The 20,898-nt window shown below is 36.9% G+C and overlaps 1 protein-coding gene across 1 annotated transcript; it reads left to right on the forward strand.

Annotated features, from left to right (window-relative positions):
- Positions 1-4,249: 4,249 nt before the first annotated feature.
- krt98 (keratin 98) lies at positions 4,250-12,208 on the forward strand. Its single transcript, XM_052111686.1, has 8 exons — positions 4,250-4,551; positions 4,956-5,038; positions 5,158-5,314; positions 6,943-7,104; positions 9,908-10,033; positions 10,931-11,148; positions 11,505-11,515; positions 11,945-12,208. Exons 1-8 carry the CDS (start codon positions 4,282-4,284, stop codon positions 12,040-12,042), a joined length of 1,125 nt encoding a protein of 374 aa, XP_051967646.1. The 5' UTR covers positions 4,250-4,281; the 3' UTR covers positions 12,043-12,208.
- Positions 12,209-20,898: the final 8,690 nt, after the last annotated feature.

Here is a 20,898-nt window from a genome sequence, read left to right on the forward strand (position 1 = left end):
TATGGTATATGTTCTTCAGGAATTATGATTCATATTTCATAAAGGCACTTTTATATCAATACTGCTGTTCTTCTGCATTAATGCCTTATTTATTTATTAAAAACATTTAAAAACAAGACACAAACACGTACTTCCCAATATGTAAATAGGAGTTTTTAAAAAACCTAGTTAAGGTGAAAATGCAATATGAAGTGCAAAAGCACTGTAACCAGGAGTTTAACCCTAAAAATTATCTTTTTTCTCAGTTTTTAACATTAAGTGATATTATTCTTGGCTAGAAATTAGAGAAAATGAGACCAACCTTAAATCACAGTGACATTTTTCTGCTGATCCCGTCTGCTTGTTTTTAAGTTAGCGGGCATCATGGTGCATGTAAACTGGGCATTTATTTTTCGCAAATAAAACAACTTTCCGCAAAGTGAAACTCAAAGAAAAAGTGTTGCAAAAATAATTGATGCCAAAAAACTGTTGCAGATTAAACAAGGATCTAAATTCTTGGGTTTCTTTTACAACATCCAATGATTTTGTTTTGTTTTTTGCAATTAAACACATCTTTGTCTTTTTTGCAAATATATAAAGCATCATATTGTCTCCATTGACATGACTACTGCAACACACCCACTTTGGTGCACAATCTTTTTCTATAGCTGTCCGGATATTCTGTTCTTTACTTTTTATTTGAATCTGTTCCAGAACACCTAATTCCGTTTCAACACTTCCCAATGTACTTCAGTTCCTTTTATTTCTTTGTTTCTTAATCTTCATGCATGATTAGTTGTTCTGATCGGTGTGATCGTAGCTGAGAAAGTGTTTTTTAATCTAAACACACCCATTGAGTTGCACCCACTTTAAATCCAACAATGAATCACTGTAACACCAGCGTCATGTACTAATCTAGCAGATTGATCTCTAGATGTGGCAAACTGTAAAAAAATGTGTGTAATATTAACGATAAAAGACTGTAAAAATGCTACAGAAATAAAACGTTAATTGATTAAAGAATATCAACAGTAAAATATACAGCGCAATATATATTTTTATATATATTTTAAAAAACAATACAGAAGTTTTTACAATAAAATTATCCAAATTAAAAATTTTTAGATTTAAAAAGTATAATGCTCCTGTATAATTAGTGGTAAAAATTTACATTAAATTTAACAAGTGAGTACATGTACTTTTTACAGTAAATTATTGTTTAAATTACAGTAAAATCTATAATAGGGCGAATTCCCTGCATGACCCATCATATTTCATTATATTTTATGGGAATAGTTATGTTTCTTCGTATTTTTAATATCTGTTATGTACAATTGGGGTGTCCTGTTTTATATTTGATGTAGTTTAGTTCATTTTTGCGTTATTTTAATTAAAAATTTCATTATGTGCCCTTCTGTAATTTTTGAGGTGGTTAACATTACCTTATAAAGTACAAAGAATATTTTTACAGTTTCAGAAGGTTCATATCAAGTTTATGATGGTTTTTTTACTGTAAATTTAACAGATTTTTTTTTTTTTTTGAAGTGCCAGCGTGGTCATGTAAATGACCACAGTTTTCTTTTTTAATTATTCTGGCAACCACAGCTGCCAGTTGTTGTTTGTTTTTTTCTGTGTGTGTGTTTTTTTTTTTTTTACAGTGTAGCCTAAAACTGAAAAGAGCTTTTTGTCTGTTTTTCCTTTAAAAAACACGTGTGTATATATATATATATATATATATATATATATATATATATATATATATATATCCTCCCAATCAATGAGGGCAAATTTGCCTTCCTTATTCTGCACACATTAATTTGCACACAGGAGCCAGATACTTGTGCAGATAGTAATCATTAGAAACAGTGAACAAACTGATTCCATGATGTTCAGGATTGAGAACGATGTAGGACCAAACGCTGTCACGAAATTTGCATAGGCATGTTCGATCCGAACGATACCCGGATCCATGTTCAATGACAGTTCTCATAAACTTTTTACCAGCAATACAGAAACGAAAGGAGAATATTCCTAATTTTCCTACGTATCGGTTTTCATTATCGTTTTGCCTCTTGTGAAAAAGGTTGTGCATATGAGCTGACATCATTTCTGTAACAGCTTTTCTTAAGTCTGTAGTTTTGACTGCACCCATCAGCCAAGCAATTTGATTGTGATAAAAATGTGCTCACCCAAAAGATACTGGTTCATGTTTTGGAGAAGAGTGAAACCGAAATATGCCCAGACAAGCTTAAACGTGCGCTCCTGATGTAGACCACGGATCGCTTGACGACCGCCGAAATTGTTGCACGTGTTGAGTGTTGTTAAACTCACCGCTGAGTTTTGCTCAGAGTGCGCTCGGATGTTTACCGCGATTTTATCGAAATAATTTGGAAGGTCAGATAAAACTGATTGGCGGGCCGCAATAAATCACTGACTTACATTAAATAAAGACATTACATCGTACCGGAAGACTCTGAGAAGTGGTGGTACGCAAGAAAAACTGCCGGTACTCTGTAGTAGATTAAATTATAGAAGTGCCGGTACATTGCTTACCGCCCAACTTCGCACTGTGTGTAGGCCTATATATGTATAAATATGTATGGGTAACACTCTGCAATAAGTTTCCATTTGCAAACATTAGTTAATATATAATTAGTTATCATGAACTAATAATGAACAATATTTTTAAACAGCATTTCATAATATAGGTTAATGTGAACAAATACAACTTTGATTTTAAAAATTATTTTAACAAATGCTGTCAAAGTTTTGTTCATTGTTATTCATGTAAACAAATCTGATTAACTAATGTTAACAAAAGGAAACTTATTTTAAAATGTTACATATTAAAGTACTGTGCATCCTGTTTGTCACGCACAAATGGAATCAGCTGTGGGTTTTGCCAGTTCATTTTGTTTACCAATAAATTTAAGTGTAGACATATTTTCAGTTATCTAGATCATCTTATCTCTTTATGCTGTGAAAGAGATTTCCCCAAGCCCAAGATGACTCAATTAAAATATCTGGTAAAGCAGCATTCTGTACTGTATCCCTCATTGCACATGAGTGTGCTAAAACATATATTTTTTTTTCATACAGAGATCAAAGTTAAATTATTCTCTGTGGTTTGATAAATGTAATACTATTGTAAAATGTGAATTAGATTATTTGCGTGGCTTAGGCCATCAGAACTTCCACACCATTTCACACATTCTGGAGTGATCTACAAGCATGTGCGGTCAAATACAATGAGCAACTTTACAAGTTCCATTTGTTTAAATGATAAATACAGTACAATAAAAACTAAAATCCAAAGAGCTGTGATTCATTATACAACAGTTTAATTTTCTGATTGGACAGGCAGTGTTCCAAGAGTGCTTATATTTATTATAGCTGATTCCAACATGATCAAACAAACACTGTTTGTAGATGTATTTGTGGTGTTCCAGACAGGCTGCCAGTTGTTGCTCTGTGACAATGTTTGGTCCTGCTATGGCTTTGTTTGAAACAATTTTTGTTAGCACAGCAAAAACAGACAAAATGACTGGCCACTTAAAATGTAAGTTCTTGATATTTCTTGCATATAGAACTACTGTATTGTATAAAACAGATATCAGTCTATCAGATGATCTGGGGTGGTTTACAACGGGATAAACTAAATACGTGGAAAAATCATCTTTTGATTATTCACAGATTGTTAACGAGTAATCATAGCAATAAGAAGAATGGCATTTAGTTAGCAATGAGCTTGGATATTGAATAATGCATTATCCTTAATATCAAAATAATCTCAGAAAGCTCACGTAGATTTAAATACTTTGAGTTTTCTTCTAAGGTGTATACAATTTGGTTCTCAAAATGATGCAGATTGACTGTAAACACTCAAAGTTACATAATCCTTAATATTTTAGCAATCATTTAGTGATTCACTAGCCTGTAATGGGAATCTAGTATGTTGACATTTGACCAGATATGTCCTACACAGCCATTTCCTTTTTAGATTGTTTTTAGATAAATATAAAGTCTATGATAAGAATGCATGCAATTGTGCACAGGTCTATGGATGCTTCCGTTTCAGTTTAAACTGCATAAAAATGTAGATGTTCAAGTTTAAATGGAAATGTTTTTCCATAGAAGAGCAAGGGTACATACCCACTTGTTCCATGGAGAATCGTTCTCTTACCTCCCCCATCTCAGGCAGGTATTTAAACCTTTTCTGAGATGACAGTGTCACGGCCAAGCAGTTGCTTTTGTGTCTTGTCACCCAAATCCAAGTCCACGTTTGAGGCTTCCATCAGCACCATGTCTCTCCCCTCTAGAGCCCTCAGTGTTCATGGAGGAGCTGGTGGCCGAGGAAACCGTATCTCCTCCTTCACTGACCTGTCAGCTGACCAGAAGACCACAATGCAGAGTTTGAATAATCGTCTGGACTCCTACCTTTTGAAGGTGCACTCGCTGGAGGAGACCAATGCTGAGATGGAGAAGAAGATCTTGGAGTGGTATGAGAGTCGCACTGATGTCACGTTCGACCATACTAACTTTCTGGCCGTCATCGAGGATCTGAGGGGAAAGGTGAGTTGAATGATTAAAGATAAAACATCTGGACTCGGCATTCAAACGTTCCTGTTTGAAAAGTCCAGCTCCTAACCAGCTAAACCCATGCATAGTAATTCATGCTAGGTTGGTCTTTCCAATAGGAATTACATAAGTGTAGTTCTCTTAACTGTGAAATTTGAAAACACTTTGTCAACAGATGTGACTGTTGGGACATGCTGGTCTGATATTATATGACATGTGATAACTGTGGATATAATGAGAACACACACACAAACAGTTAAAAAAAATAGTGCACATGCTGTTTGTTGTTTATAGGCTAATCAGTTTTATTCTTCTCATTTGGAATTCAGAATTTTTGTGTATGTTAATCTTTATGGCACAATGAAATTCAATACATTATTCATTTTTTCTTCTGCCAGATTCATTGTATGTTCAAGAACAACATCAAGATCATCCTGGATATAGACAATGCCAAGCTAGTGACCAATGATTTAAAAATTAAGTAAGTGTTAATATCTTATGATTGCATTGTTTAATTAGTATCAAAGAGCAATTCATTATTTGGCTCCTAGCACCATTTGAAACCTTATTAAACCTTGAGACTGTAAATGTTCACCTCAGGTATGAGAAAGAGCTGGCTACACATAGAGACATTGAAGCTGATGTTGGTAACCTGAGGAAATTTATTGATGAGTTAAGTTTGAACCGGTCAGATCTGGAGGTACAGTATGAGAGTCTGAAGGAGGAGCTCATCATATTGACGAGAAACCACGAGGAGGTACGATAAATGACACATCCTGTATCTTTCCTACAGGCAAAGTTCAAACACCTTTTGAGCAGTGAATTTCCATGATTTTTCCAAACTGTGATTACCAGATAGGAAATCATAATTTTATAGAAATTGCACTCACAAAGAACAATTTTTTTTATATTTAGATCTGAGCATAAGTAGAAAAGTAGAAAAAAAATTATTTTGGATTTTATTTATTTTTATGACCTTTCCAGTAATTGAAAAACCCATTTCAAAATTCCCTGAAATTTGGCTTTTGCCTCTTTCGTCTTTCAATAAACCATTTTTTTTTTTTGTTCCGCTTTATTGAAAATAAAAAAAAATTAAAATAACAAATGTCATGACAATGGTAAATTTGGCTTTCAAATAACATTGCCCATGATACTGGCCATTCTTAGACGTTGACCATGTCTATTCCACCCACGCAAGTGATTCCTATTTTACAGAAATCCATTATGTACGCCAAAGTTGAAACTGTTGAACACTTACACTGCATGTGGCTTTGTATACTGTAAACATCACCTTGGTAATGTGGTGTGGTGTAGTGTTTTAGACTCAGGGCCGGTAACTGGAAGTTTGTTGGCTTGATCCCAGTGTGCTCTTGGGTTATTGTCCTTGTTGTAAAGTGCATTGTTCTGCTCTATGATGACATTGAAAGTTGAGGAAACAAACTCCATCTGCCCTGGTCGTGTGTTGATAAAGATTCAATCGCAATCATTCTCTGCAATGAAAGGCCCCTTTACATGAAAAGTAAACCATGTGGATCTCCTCTGTGTGAGATTCCACCACTCCTCACATTCCATCCTTCCCACACCCAGATGGGCACACACCCTGGTATATTCTTTATACCGGACAGCTGTGAAAATCTGACAGTAATTGATATATCCAATCCATTTAAGATTAAATTTTTGGATTTAAAAACCCGTTTGCCTAACTCCAAGACTAAAACTGCATTCTATAAATATATAAAGAAATATAGATATAAAAGAGTGATAATGTGGGATGTAAATGGAAGGAAAGTCTATTTGAAGACCACAAGGTAAACAAGACCACAAAATAAGAAAATGAAAAGGTTACTGTTGCCCAGAAGCTGTCATTTCAGAGATAACAGTGAAGTTTCCAAACCAGCAGAAAACACAAGGTCACCAAGAGTGTTCCTTCCTTCCTTCAATTTTGTTCCTTTTTCCTATTGTTCTTCTGCTGCCTGATCTGCACAGGAGAGTTTCACCATTACATCATTTTGAACCAAACACCAATGACACTGGGCCTCTTAGGCTTATTAAAGTTCATCCATATATAAACAAAATCAGGCACACTTACTTAAACCTTCAACCGCCATGCCCCAGTGAACTCTTTTCAAAATATGCCAACTGGTTGTACCATTTGAAAGCAACAAAGGTTTTTCCTTTTCTCCCTTTCTCCTGACATCCTACATCATTCTGATCAGACATGTTTGGAATTACAAGGCTAGGCTCAGCCCACCCCTCTCACTTCTTTTTTATAAAATTCATTTTAAATCTAAACACACAGAATAATAGGATATCAGCATCATTTTGCAATTCATAACTGTCTCCATGCCAGAACACTCTGTTTTACATGTGTTTTTCTGTCCACAGGAAATGGCTCTGGCTCTCACTGAGGCTGGAAGTCAGGTGAACGTCTGTGTGGATGCAGTGCCCTCTATGGACCTGAATCAGGCCATAACAGAGACCAGGGATAACTATGAGGCTGTGGCTGAGAAAAAACAAAGAGAACTGGAGTCCTGGTGCCAGAGCAGGGTGAAGTTAAAATTATAAATGCATTGTTATGCTTACAATCAATTTTTATAAAAAATTTAAAATTCAGCAAATCAAAAAGGTTTTGTGAACAGAGGCATCATGCTCATTCAAACGGGTCCCCTCAGAGCCAAGTGGACTTCCAATATCACCTTCTACAAATAATTTGTTTTGAACAGAAAATGATGTAATTATCTTCCCTCCATCATGTAGCTCAAAATTATTTTGACAAATTTTCCCCATAGAATACAAAATCATAAATTAGCAGTATGTCAATGCATCTTTTTTTCGTACAATGAAAATGCATGGTAATTGCAGAAGGAAAAAAGAAGGAAGATTTGAAACATTTTGAAACAAGATTCTGATAAATGTACAAGTACATTACTTGCTTGTGTATAAGGAGCTGCTATGTTAAAGGTGTAGTTAACTCAAAAATTCTCCCAACATTTACTCTTCCTCATGCCATCCCAGATGTGTATGACTTTCTTTCTTTTGCTGAACACAAGCAAAGATTTTTAGAAGAATATCTCAGCTCTGCTGGTCCACACAATGCAAGAAGATGGAATCTCCAAAAATCCCCAAAATCCAGCATAAAAGTAATCTATACGACTCCAGTGGTTAAATCCATGTCTTCAGAAGCGATATGACAGGTGTGCATGAGAAGCAGATCAAAATATACGTCCTTTTTTTCTGTAAATCTCCACCTTGGACCAGCTCCAACCAGTAGGTGTTGATATGTGCAAAGAATACAATCACCAAAAAACAAAAGAAGAAGAATTATTTCTACCGGACATCATATTTTGTTCAAATGTTTTTTACACAACATTGGATTATTCATCCAAGCAAGCTAACAAACAAGTACAAATGTAATTTCTTTAACTCATTTTAAAGCTAACAAGAGATTTCATTTGATATATGACTTGTCTATACAGGTGAAACTCGAAAAATTAGAATATCGTGCAAAAGTTCATTAATTTTAGTAATTCAACTTAAAAGGTGAAACTAATATATTATATAGACTCATTACAAGCAAAGTAAGATATTTAAAGCCTTTATTTGATATAATTTTGATGATTATGGCTTACAGCTTATGAAAACCCCAAATTCAGAATCTCAGAAAATTAGAATATTGTGAAAAGGTTCAGTATTGTAGGCTCAAAGTGTCACACTCTAATCAGCTAAACACCTGCAAAGGGTTCCTGAGCCTTTAAATGGTCTCTCAGTCTGGTTCAGTTGAATTCACAATCATGGGGAAGACTGCTGACCTGACAGTTGTGCAGAAAACCATCATTGACACCCTCCACAAGGAGGGAAAGCCTAAAAAGGTAATTGCAAAAGAAGTTGGATGTTCTCAAAGTGCTGTATCAAAGCACATTAATAGAAAGTTAAGTGGAAGGGAAAAGTGTGGAAGAAAAAGGTGCACAAGCAGCAGGGATGACCGTAGCCTGGAGAGGATTGTCAGGAAAAGGCCATTCAAATGTGTGGGGGAGCTTCACAAGGAGTGGACTGAGGCTGGAGTCACTGCATCAAGAGCCACCACACACAAACGGGTCCTGGACATGGGCAACAAATGTCAAACGTCTTACCTGGGCTAAAGAAAAAAAGAACTGGTCTGTTGCTCAGTGGTCCAAAGTCCTCTTTTCTGATGAGAGCAAATTTTGCATCTCATTTGGAAACCAAGGTCCCAGAGTCTGGAGGAAGAATGGAGAGGCACACAATCCAAGATGCTTGAAGTCCAGTGTGAAGTTTCCACAGTCTGTGTTGGTTTGGGGAGCCATGTCATCGGCTGGTGTTGGTCCACTGTGCTTTATTAAGTCCAGAGTCAACGCAGCCGTCTACCGGGACATTTTAGAGCACTTCATGCTTCCTTCAGCAGACAAGCTTTATGGAGATGCTGACTTCATTTTCCAGCAGGACTTGGCACCTGCCCACACTGCCAAAAGTACCAAAACCTGGTTCAATGACCATGGTATTACTGTGCTTGATTGGCCAGCAAACTCGCTTGACCTGAACCCCATAGAGAATCTATGGGGCATTGCCAAGAGAAAGATGAGAGACATGAGACCAAACAATGCAGAAGAGCTGAAGGCCGCTATTGAAGCATCTTGGTCTTCCATAACACCTCAGCAGTGCCACAGGCTGATAGCATCCATGCCACGCCGCATTGAGGCAGTAATTAATGCAAAAGGGGCCCAAACCAAGTACTGAGTACAAATGCATGATTATACTTTTCAGAGGGCCGACATTTCTGTATTTAAAATCCTTTTTTTATTGATTTCATGTAATATTCTAATTTTCTGAGATTCTGAATTTGGGGTTTTCATAAGCTGTAAGCCATAATCATTAAAATTATATCAAATAAAGACTTGAAATATCTTACTTTGCTTGTAATGAGTCTATATAATATATTAGTTTCACCTTTTAAGTTGAATTACTGAAATTAATGAACTTTTGCACGATATTCTAATTTTTCGAGTTTCACCTGTATATGTGCTATGTGAAAGAATTTTATATTCATTTTAAGATTTCTACAACGTAACCTAGGTGGGGCCAAGTTGCGACACAAATTGTTTCAGACCTTATTTTGTTAATTTATGTATTGTTTTATGATTCTAAGCTTTCAAATGATACCACACACAGTATGCCTAACATATGTATCCAGGGACTTCAGTGTCTAAGTGTTAAAACGGCTTGCCATATAGCGCCTCCTCACGGACCCACCGCTGGCCATCTATCTGGGATTTTTGCATTGGTGATGCATTTGATGTGATGTTATAGTCGTTGTTTTTATTGATGCTACCTGTAGATCACCACAGTTCAACAGGAGATGGTCACACAAAATGAAGAACTTCAGGTCAGCAGAACAGAGTTAAAAGAGTTGACAAGCAAGTTCCAAAGACTACAAATTGAACTGCAGTCTCTTCATAGCATGGTAAATATTTCTGCATCAAAACACACACTTACAATCACAAACGCATATATTACTGGTGCAAAATGTACAAAATATTTATATTTGCCTTTAGAAAAATATAGAAATAAAAACACTGACATTTTGTTCCAACAATAACACATTGATATTGAACAAAATAAATAAATAAATAATAATAATAATAATAAACATTTTCTTCCCTCTCATCACTTCATAGAACCACAAAAAGCCAAAACTCAGTAACTCCACTGACACTGAAACTGAGAAAAAAATTGCTTCAAAGTTTTTCGATTCTTTAACCAAATTTGGATTATAAAATATTCAGAAGTTTGCTCTGAATCTGATCATAGTTGAGCCACACAGTCACAGTGTCCAAAGAGACTTTGGTCATAATTCAATTTCACAAAATGTGCAGTTACTGCATTTTACCTTCGTATGTCAGTATTGTTAAATTGTAGAAAAAACCAAAATTATAATTTCGAAGTCTTCCCAGTTTTGTCTAAATAAGCTCCAAGGTGTGGTGCCACAGCCTCACCCTTTTTAGTACACCAACCAACACTTTGCCAGTTTTATGGCTTGGAGCAGTCTAAGGAAATGTCCTGTCACTTCCTAGTCTTACATGTTTTGAGGAACAAACAATAGACTGTTTAAACAGAATAGTGTAATTTGCACTATTTCCATATTATTCTGACATAATGCACCAAATCATTTAAAAAATAGTTTTCAGAGCAAAACATGACAATGTAAGCAGTTTTGAGATTTTCAGAATTCAAAATTCATACACATAGAGTATACATCACGTCAGATCACACTGGTCCAAAGCCAATGAGTTCATCCTCTGCCTTGCATTTACTGAAGTTATGGTCAGCCCTGTGACCTGTACCTATTACCCATCTACAGAGGACATTGCTTGAGGGTACGCTGGAAGAGAAACAGGCATTTTACAGTACCCTGTTGGGTGGGCTTCAGCTCACTGTAAACAACCAGGAGGACCAGCTGAGCCAGGTCCATGCTAGGATTGGCAGCAACAGTCAGGAGTACGACACGCTGCTGGACATCAAGACGCAACTGGAGAATGAAATCGCAGAGTACAGGAGACTGCTGGATGGAGAGGAGAGGTGATGCTTGTGGGATTTTGTAGTTTCACGGTCCTGGATTACCCCCAACACTGCACATTTTGGATATCTCCCATATTTGGCACACCCAAAACTAATTCGTTTATGGGTTGAATCAAACGTTATATTAGGGAGGCATCCACAATGTGCAGTGATGGCAGTACTCCAAGGTCCAGACTGGGAAAGATTTAGTACATACTGACTCTGCAGTAACATAATGTACTGACTGCAACTTACGGAATGCAAACTAGTAATGCAGTATTAATATTTTTGTCCATGATTTACTGACAGCAGTCTCTCTCTCTCTCTCTCTCTCTCTCTCTCTCTCTCTCTCTCTCTCAACTATCCTCATTCCACAGTAAGACCCACAGTAAGTGACTTCTTCTATGACAAAAAGCCTATTCACAATTTAAAATGATAATACATTATATTGAATATTAAATATTACTATGCTTTATAAAGCCCTGATAAATATATATGAATCTAATTATACTTCACTGCATAAAATTATATTCTTAATGAGTAGTTTGGTCTTGTTTTCCAGTAAAAAGATCTAAACATCCTGATATACAAAGCTATATAAGATATTAAGACTTGTTTTCAGATAATGAACATTGAATATAAATTTAAGGACATGATTTTGGAAGGGTTTTTGTGCAATTGTTGTGACTTTCAACACTTTGCTTCTTCATATAAATACTGTAATCCATAATGAAACCATGTTCACCACAATCCTCACAGCTTTAAAAGCTCACACAGTGATAGACAAACATAACCCATGGTTTCATTATGTTTTTAGAAATTATCACCAAAACTACAACAGTCGTGGAAACCATTGTGAATGACAGGGTTGTGGAGAGCAGCGAGACATTGGATGTCGATGTGCAAGCTGACTAATCTGCTTAAAAACATCACTCTTCAAACCTCAGCTGTGGAAGACACATCATGTCTTAATATTCAAATTCCTTGTGTTCAAGAGCTGTGTTGCTTGATTAGAAATTATGCAGATAATAAAGAAACTGACAGTTTATTTTTTTCCTTCAGTACCTTTTTGAAGACAATAACCAAAACAAATGGGACTGTTATCTGGATGTGAATTTTAATTTTTTTTTCTGTGTAAAAGTTTTGCCTCTCCAACCAGCCTTGAATTATTGTATATCTCTTGTACTTTCACATTGACCTAAACAGTAAACAAATTTAACATGAGACAAACCAGGATTTTATTCTTAATGAAAGTGCATCAAAGGGATGGTGTGAAGACTGGTGTGAGGGGAAGTATTTGATGGAGAATGGCATTTATGTGGTAGAAGATGAAACTACTTCCCCATCAACAATGTCTTCTACAATGGTCTTCACATGGATGGAACTGGTAGAGCCACCCCTGGTGCTAGGGAAGCTGACAAAAAGAGAAAATTCTGATATTAGGACTTGGTGTCTCAGTAAAACAGGCTGTCCTGTCCTTTTTTTTAAACTACATGTAAACAAAGACATGGGGACTTCCATATGTGTATTTTCATATGCTTCCCTATACCCTACCCTTAACCCTATACCTAATGCTAAACATTCTCCTAAACCAAACACTAATATACAAAATTTTATAGTTTTTAGATTTGCAAACACAATTTCCAACACCTCCAATCTACCTGCTTCCTCCACTATCTAGCAGTCTCCTGTACTCGTCAATCTCCAGTCTTGATGTTCAGCAGCATTTCGTATTCCTGAGACTGTCTATCCATATCAGCTCTTGCCAGCTGCATGGAGTATCGAGCTTCTATGTCTTCAATAGTTCCTTCAACAGATGCTTTCTATAGAATGTAAAAGTGGTGAAAAAGTTTTTAATTTACATTGATTTGAAAATAGATTAGTGCCAAATTACTTACTCAAATAACACACACTTACTTGACTGAGTTCAGACTGCAACTTGATCTCCAGGTCCTTAAGATTGCATCTAAGCTCATTGATTTCTGACTTGGACACCAGCAGATATCCGGACCCTAGACCCCCTTCACCCCATACACACTGCCAGCACGCATGGCAATGCCGCCGCCATCACCATCACCACCAACGCCACTCATTAAACTATGTCCAGAGCATCTTAGAGAGGAGCGTCCACTGACAAATTGTCCATCTGGAGAGCTACTAGCATGGTGTTGCATAACATAATTTTCTAAGTGCTTTAGCTATGACTCAGAACAGCTACTGAAGCTACTTGGGGAACATTTGGAGTTGTGTAGGAATATTGTGCATCAAATATTTCTTGGTGCTTCCTTAAACAATAAAGTTTTGACATATTTACACAAAGGTTAAATTGAACCTGAGCATCGTTGTCATTACACAATTGGATAAATACAGTACTGCACACAGAACTGAATGTGGATCCAGTGTGCGTATAAAATGACTTATTTTGTTAAGTGAATTTTCCTGCAGCCATGTTTACACATGTTGCCCAAGTGAATGTCTTTAGATACTGAATGACAAGACTAAGCTGATCTATGGTTCCATTAACAAGCTCTTACATGCTTTATTTTCAATCAAACATGTGAAGAATATATTCCCTTAAAAGGAAGATCACTAGCATTTTTAAGTTGAACTCGAAATTGCTTACCAACTAATTTATTCTCCTAACAAATACCGTTGCAATAGGCGGTATATATTTGTAAACATATATGCAATGTTCATAATAGTACTGAAACTGTAAACATACACATTTTTAACAAGGCACGGCAGCCCTTTAGTACACTAGAGTTGGGGGGTATAATGTATATATCTAATATATATATACATTCGATCTCTGAAGGAGCAAGGGCTTTATACATCACTGTTAAGATTCTTAGTGTAAAACAGTTAAAGGATGGGCAAGGAGGAGGCGAGGACCGGCTTGTCAATATAATGTATATTTAATGAGAACTTAAACCAGAAGCATACACAAACACACACGACGGACATGCCCGTAATTCTCTCTCTCTCGAACCATCGTCACCGGCCGCCTTTATCCCTCGCACGCCTCATCAGGCCGATTGGGGACCGGGCGCGCGATATTCCGACCGGCCCCGCCCTCCTCCGCTCCACACTTAGCAAAAGAAAAGGATGTGGTCAGTTACAATAAATTAATAAAAGTTTCTTTGGCATTATAGTTCCTGGGTAAAATAACAAGACGTTAGAAGTAGTTAGTATTTCATTCTTTAAATTAACATTAAGACCTAATTTTTAAAAGACATGGAATTTAAAGACGTTTGGTAATGGAAAAAAATTGTAAACTCTCTGGAAAGCAATTAAAAAACAGAATGTTCATTTTGAAGACAATTACCTCAACAAAAAGGTAATGTTTTTCTTATACATTCAGCTTACAAAAAACTGTAAACTCTCTGGACAGAAATTTGTACTCTAATTTTCATTTTGAAGACAAATGCCTCAAGGAACAACATCCTTTTGCCGAAACTTTTTGGGATACTCAATTTGGAGCACGTGGAACAATAAAAATGCCAGACACATTGCATGTGAAATGTCAACAACTCCATTGTCGTGGACCATGACATTTCTATCCATTTTGATTGTCTCAACGAGCCGTACATGTTCCGAGCCAGTTGAACTTGGGGGTGGATCTCCTGTCCAGACAGGGTCTGATGCCCGGAGAATGGACATTACATCCTCAGATTATGGAACAAATCTGGAGGAGGTTTGGGAGGTTGAAGTGGACCCGTTTGCTTCGAATGAGACATTGCACTGTCCCCTCTGGTTTCCTCTCTCGCTCCCGGCACCACTGGGCATCAATCAGTGGCCGAGAGCTGGTCTTTACACATTTCCACTGATCAGTCTGCTGCATGCAGTTCTGCAGAGGGTTCAGGAGGATCAGGTTCAGCTTCTGTTTGTGGTGCCGTATTGACCATCTCAAGTATGGTTTTCTTCTCTAGTCTCTCTCCTGGAAAAGACGCCTTGGGAGATTCCAGTCAGAGCGAACATGTTGTCTCAGGCATGGGGCAGCATTTTTCACCCCCGGTCGGACTTGTGGAAGTTATGGATGTGGCCCCACTATGGCTCCAGTGGTCTCTCAGCTCGCTTCAACGGAGACCACTTTCTCCCCAGTCTCAGTGGTCCTGGAGACTTCTTTCATCAAGCCTCCCATGGCTCACTGTGTTGTCCCTTTTCAGGAATGTAAACTGCCAGTTGTAGGAGGCTGGTAGACTGCATTCACAGAAAAACTCCTTTTGTCATAAAATATCAGTCCCAAAAGTCTCTGGTCATAGAGTGTATGCCAAATTATTTTGTTTTGAGCACATTGCTAAAATTCTGATATGGGAATTAGAGAATAAAATGCAAAAGCAAGGGAGCAAAGTGCGGAACAGTGAGCAGATGCATCCGAACAGTAGCGAAGTAGGAAGCATTTGTTGGTAGTCATTCTGCCCGCATTCCTTAATGGGATTTATCTGTTGTTTTAGAGGCGCTCTCGGGTGCTCCATTCGAACACTTGACAACAATTACTGATCAGTTTTTGACTCTCAAGATGGCACTGCTAGTGGCATTGTCATCGTTTAAGAGAGTCAGTGAGGCCTTCAGACCATGTGACACTCGAACGGTGTCCCATAGCGATCATACACAGTGCCTCATTTCCCTTAGGGAACCAAGGTTATGTACGTAACAATATGTTTTCTGCTTTGTTTCTTTTTCTTTATTTTTATACCTTGTTTTATATTTGTTTATTTTACAGCACATTGGTCAACAGTCTGTTGTTTTTAATCGCTCTTTATAAATAAATTTATATTGAAATTAACATGCTGCACCGATGCAGCTGCTGGTGGAAGCAGCCTCATGCAAGGGTTCGCTCCGGGTGGAAAGTTTAGATTAAGGGACCTGTATGCAGCCATAGCAAGCTGTACCATAGGTATGTTTCACTGTTGCAGCCAGTTTGTAGAGGCAGCCTCACGCAAGGGCCCGCTGAGGGTGAAAGTTTTAGATGAAAGGACCTGTATACAGCCATAGGGAGCTGTACTTTAGGTATATTGCACTGAAGCAGCCAGCTTGCGGAGGCAATGCAAGGGCCCGATCCTGAATGGAAAGTTTAGATGAAAGGACCTGTATACATCCACAGGGAGCTGTACTGTATACTGTCAGATCAGCTGGCTTGCCGATGCAGTCGCATCATTGCAAGTCATGCAAGGGTCTGCCCAGAGACAGGGAAATAGGGGTGATTGAAATAAACAGGAGGAGATGGGGAGCAAATACAAGCGGCTTTAGCAGAAGCATGGAAAATATTGCTGAAAGAGGATACTCAAAGTGAGTGTCTGAACTGTTGCTCATTAACTGTCAAAACTCATTTTTTAGTAACTCAATAAAGTCTAACATATAGCATTTCAATAGTGTTGCAACTGAACTGAATGTAAAGTCATTTTCATGGCCAGAAGTACATACACACACAAAAGTGTATATATGATATATAAAATCTCTTCTTAGAGTGCAGTAATGCATATGAATCTGCCGTTTTTGATAGCTCACCCAGAAGAAAGCACGGTACATTGAATGGCACCAATCTAGAGCAACTTACTTGTGTGTGTGTGTGTGCCATAAATTCAAATAAAAAGATGTTCTGATTATGGTATTATTGGGGAAATCCTACCATCACTAGAACATCCTTTCCAGTTGTCATCTTCAGTCTTGTGGTCTTGTCATTCAACATACTCCACCCTTTAAAGTAGCTGCATAAGTACAGTAAGGCTATAAAACTAGCCACCACCCTGAGGTTTAATTAGCCCTGCACTGAGTAGGTATTGGGTTGCATATCCCTGCCTTTTGTTGAGGTCTCTCATATCCACCCTAAAATTGCCTGTAATATATAAAGTTTCCTGACTCACTGCTATCTCAGGCTTCCTGTTTTTTTCTCACAGAAACGTTCATGCCAATACCTGTTGTTTTTTGCGGTGCTGGCAAACTTTATTGAAAGGTGAGGTCATGGCATACACAATAAATTATAGGTTAGTTAGACAAGTGAATTTGATTTGTGTGGCAATTCTCAGCATAGTTAAAGGAACTGAGGTTGGAATTGGAACTATTATACATCTGCAAACAAGTGGGGTTTTGATTACACTTGTTGAAAGAGCAAAAGCCTTTAAGATTATAATGATTCTCTAGTACTTATTTAAAATACATTTCTTATAAAAGTCACACAAACAATCATCAGGATTCAAGCACCATTGGGTCTTTATTCCCATATGTTCCTTGAAACGGTTTAGAAAGGTTAATCTGAGATTAACAGCGTGCCAGTTTTGTTGGCAATTTCTTTGCCTTTTATGACTTTTCTTTGCAGTTTATTATCATTCAGTAAAACACTGATATAGTGATTGATGTATGTCATCATTAAATCAGACACCCTCTCCTCAAAATCCCAAAAGAATGAATGGATGTACACCGCAACAACAACAGTGTTCACTTGATAATGGAATTAACGCCCACAATTCACGCTAAGCATCACGGGACATAGGATAAAGGTGGATAAAGCATTTTTCAGAGAACCAGTTCCCCCCCAAAGAAAGGGAAAAACAATTTTTAGGACAACTGGGAAAGTACCAAGAATAAAGTCTGTCACGGTCTTGTCACTCTTTCAGTTTGGGTTTTTGTCTGACAGGACTGTGGCATCATCATCATCCTATGTCTGTCTTGTGTTTCATTGTCTGTCTTTGAGTGAGCGCATGTTGTCGGTTGAATTCCCTGCTGTGCGCTCTTCGGTCTGTATTGTTTCATGTCCAGAGCACGGCGTCTAGATCCTGACTTCCTGTCTGGATCAGTTTCGGTCTGTGTCGGGATCCGGACACTCGTGCTCTATGTTCTGAGTCTGTCTCTCTTGTTGTCTTGTGAGAGCACATGGCTTTGATTTGTTTTGTCTTACATCATACCCAACCCCCTTGTTTGCCCATTATTAGTTTATTAGTCACACCTGCCTTGTCTTGTTAACCTGTTGATTTATCTCCCAATTTTAGTCTCCTCATGTGTGCTGTCCAGTGCGTCTTGCCGGTCACCTAGGTTGCCACCTGGGCCAGAATGGTCTGAACCGGTACTAGGGAAATGCAATTATGCTTGAATCGATGCAGATATGTCTGACAGTGGATGTTGCTTGTCAGAAATTTGGCTAAATGGGGTTGATTTCATGGTACATGAAGTTTTGAAAACAAACAAATAAATTTCCCATGTGAAAATTTAATTCTATTGTCTGACTAACATGAAATTTTACATGCCTTCAACTTGCACCTTGCAGGGTATGTGTATTAGTGTTTTCTTTCTTTTTTTTTTATCAGATTTTTTACTTTATAGCCTTCTGAGTAAACTAGGCCATGCACATTTCATTTAATGGTCCTAGGGACATCCATGCTGAAGTTAAACATGTTTTTTTTTTATTATTGACTTTTTGGGTCATGCCCCCTTTGAAACAAGAAAAACATTCGTCCCTATATTTTCTTTCATCTTTCACTCCAGGGGGCGCTTGGCTGCTCAGAAAACTGAATCATCCATTAATCTGCATTTAATTACAGAAAGAATCTCATAGGAATTATATATATATATATATATATATATATATATATATATATATATATATATATATATATATAATGATAATTGCAAGGATTCATACCTATGAATGGAAATAAGCTTCAGCAGTCTCTATAAAAGTTTTTTTTTTTTTTTAAATCCTCATTCAGTAATAATAAATGACTGTGATTGTCGCATCCTAGCCAGCGCTGAGAAAATATATAAATATCACGTGACAGCGCCGTCTACATGCTTTCGGTAGCGGTTAGGACAATAATTTGCACCTGATTAATGATACTGATAAACTGACCTTTCCGCCATAATTTACTCGCCTTCGTCTTTCAAATCCTGTATTACTTTTCTCATCCGTGAAACATGCCTTAGCTTTCAATTCTTCTGAAGCCATATGATAGTGTTATGTGAGGAACAGACCAAAATGTAAGTGTTAATTCAACTCGTCACTCATTTGAAACTGGCGTGCACACAAGAATGACCTTGTTTACATGAGCGCACCTGACATCAACGCTTTAGGCTGTCAAAAGCTGCGCGTGCAGGATGCGCTGTAGTGCCAGGCGGAAGTTTAAACAAGTCAGGAGAAAAGGCAGAGGAAAAGAAATTGCGCACTTCGGTTCTAATGTATATTTTCACTATTTTTTTTTAAATGTGTGAAAGTGAATAAGATTTCCACGCACCTATTGCAATACCAGGATATTAAAAAGACAGGATATTGAGACGTTACACTGTTAATTTTCTTATGTTTAACCAATATGGAAAACAGTACATTTGACTTTTCTTGAGCTAAACCTAGTGGCTGAAAAGAGAAATGTTGTGGTAGTTAATGTAGAACAGAAGGGCACACGTGAGCTCTAGGTTCTGGGTGAAATGCCCGCAGGGGGAGCCAAAAGCGATGTGTTTTAGCTGTAAGGATAATACAGTGAAGAAGAATGCATATTTTACTAACTTTACCTGTAAACCTCAACCCTAAACCTAACCATCAGTGGAAGGAATATGTATTCTTAGTGTGAAAATGGAACCTACAAACAACGCTCATCACTGATTATCTGAAAGTGATAACTTCCTGGTTTCAACATTCGTAAGCAACATTTCGACTTCCCGTGTGAACATGGTATTTTTTTAGGGCTTTGACCTACCATACATTTACTATATGTGTACAACACCTACACAAATACAAGGTGTTGTACACATATAGTATGATAACTGCAGATGATAACATTTCCCCAAACATGTTGGAATGGTTCCCAATTCTGCTAGAGGAAAAGAAAGTGTTATTTATTCTGTTTCTGTGACCCACACACACACACACACACACACACAATATATATATATATATATATATATATATATATATATATATATATATATATATATATATATATATATATATATATTATTATTATTATTATTATTATTATTATTTTTTATTTTTATATTTTTTTTATTTTTTTTTATATATATATATATATATATATATATATATATATATAACATGTCATGAGCCAAAATGCTGAATTTCATTATTGGGCATTTTAAAATGAAAAATAAATAAATACATAAAAAAATTAAGACTATGAGAAAATGTCATACATGCAAAGATCTTTTTGATTTGTGAGGCAGAACAGATGTGCTTATTGTGTATATTCTTTCATGGGTGTGACTGCTGATTACCTATTACTAAGTATGAGAGCTTGAATGAGCTTGATCAAACTAGTTTTCACTGGCTACTCATTAATTGAGGTTCCAATGATGCCATCTGATACCCACACAGTGTAGTTTAGCCAAGGGCCTAAATATATTCTCTTTTATATTCTTTACTAAATAAGTAATGTAAGTTTAATAACAGAGTCCTCTTCAAAACTCTAACCTCAAGACAGTGTTTTTATTCTTTTGTAACCAGAAATTCAGTGTAATAAAAAATCATGAGTGGCTATGATGCATGGCCTCTAATATCTGTCCACACCTTCCTTATGTAATAAAATAAAGGTCCAAATTTAGAGAAATATAAAAAGGTTTATAAAGGCACAAATCATTACCAACATAAAGAATCAGAAACAACAAGATCTCCTCTTTGAGTAGCTTCAAAACCTTGATTGAGTGCTGTCTGTTGTGCTGTTTGATTATCTCAATATCACATCTATGTAGTTTTAAGTTTTAATTTGATCCGAGAATCTCTTTGCTAGGGCGTCACATTCTTTTGTGTCTTTGAAGTTATATGTGATT

The sequence above is a fragment of the Xyrauchen texanus genome, chromosome 39 (genome assembly GCF_025860055.1).
Source record: "Xyrauchen texanus isolate HMW12.3.18 chromosome 39, RBS_HiC_50CHRs, whole genome shotgun sequence".
Taxonomy (NCBI): domain Eukaryota; kingdom Metazoa; phylum Chordata; class Actinopteri; order Cypriniformes; family Catostomidae; genus Xyrauchen; species Xyrauchen texanus.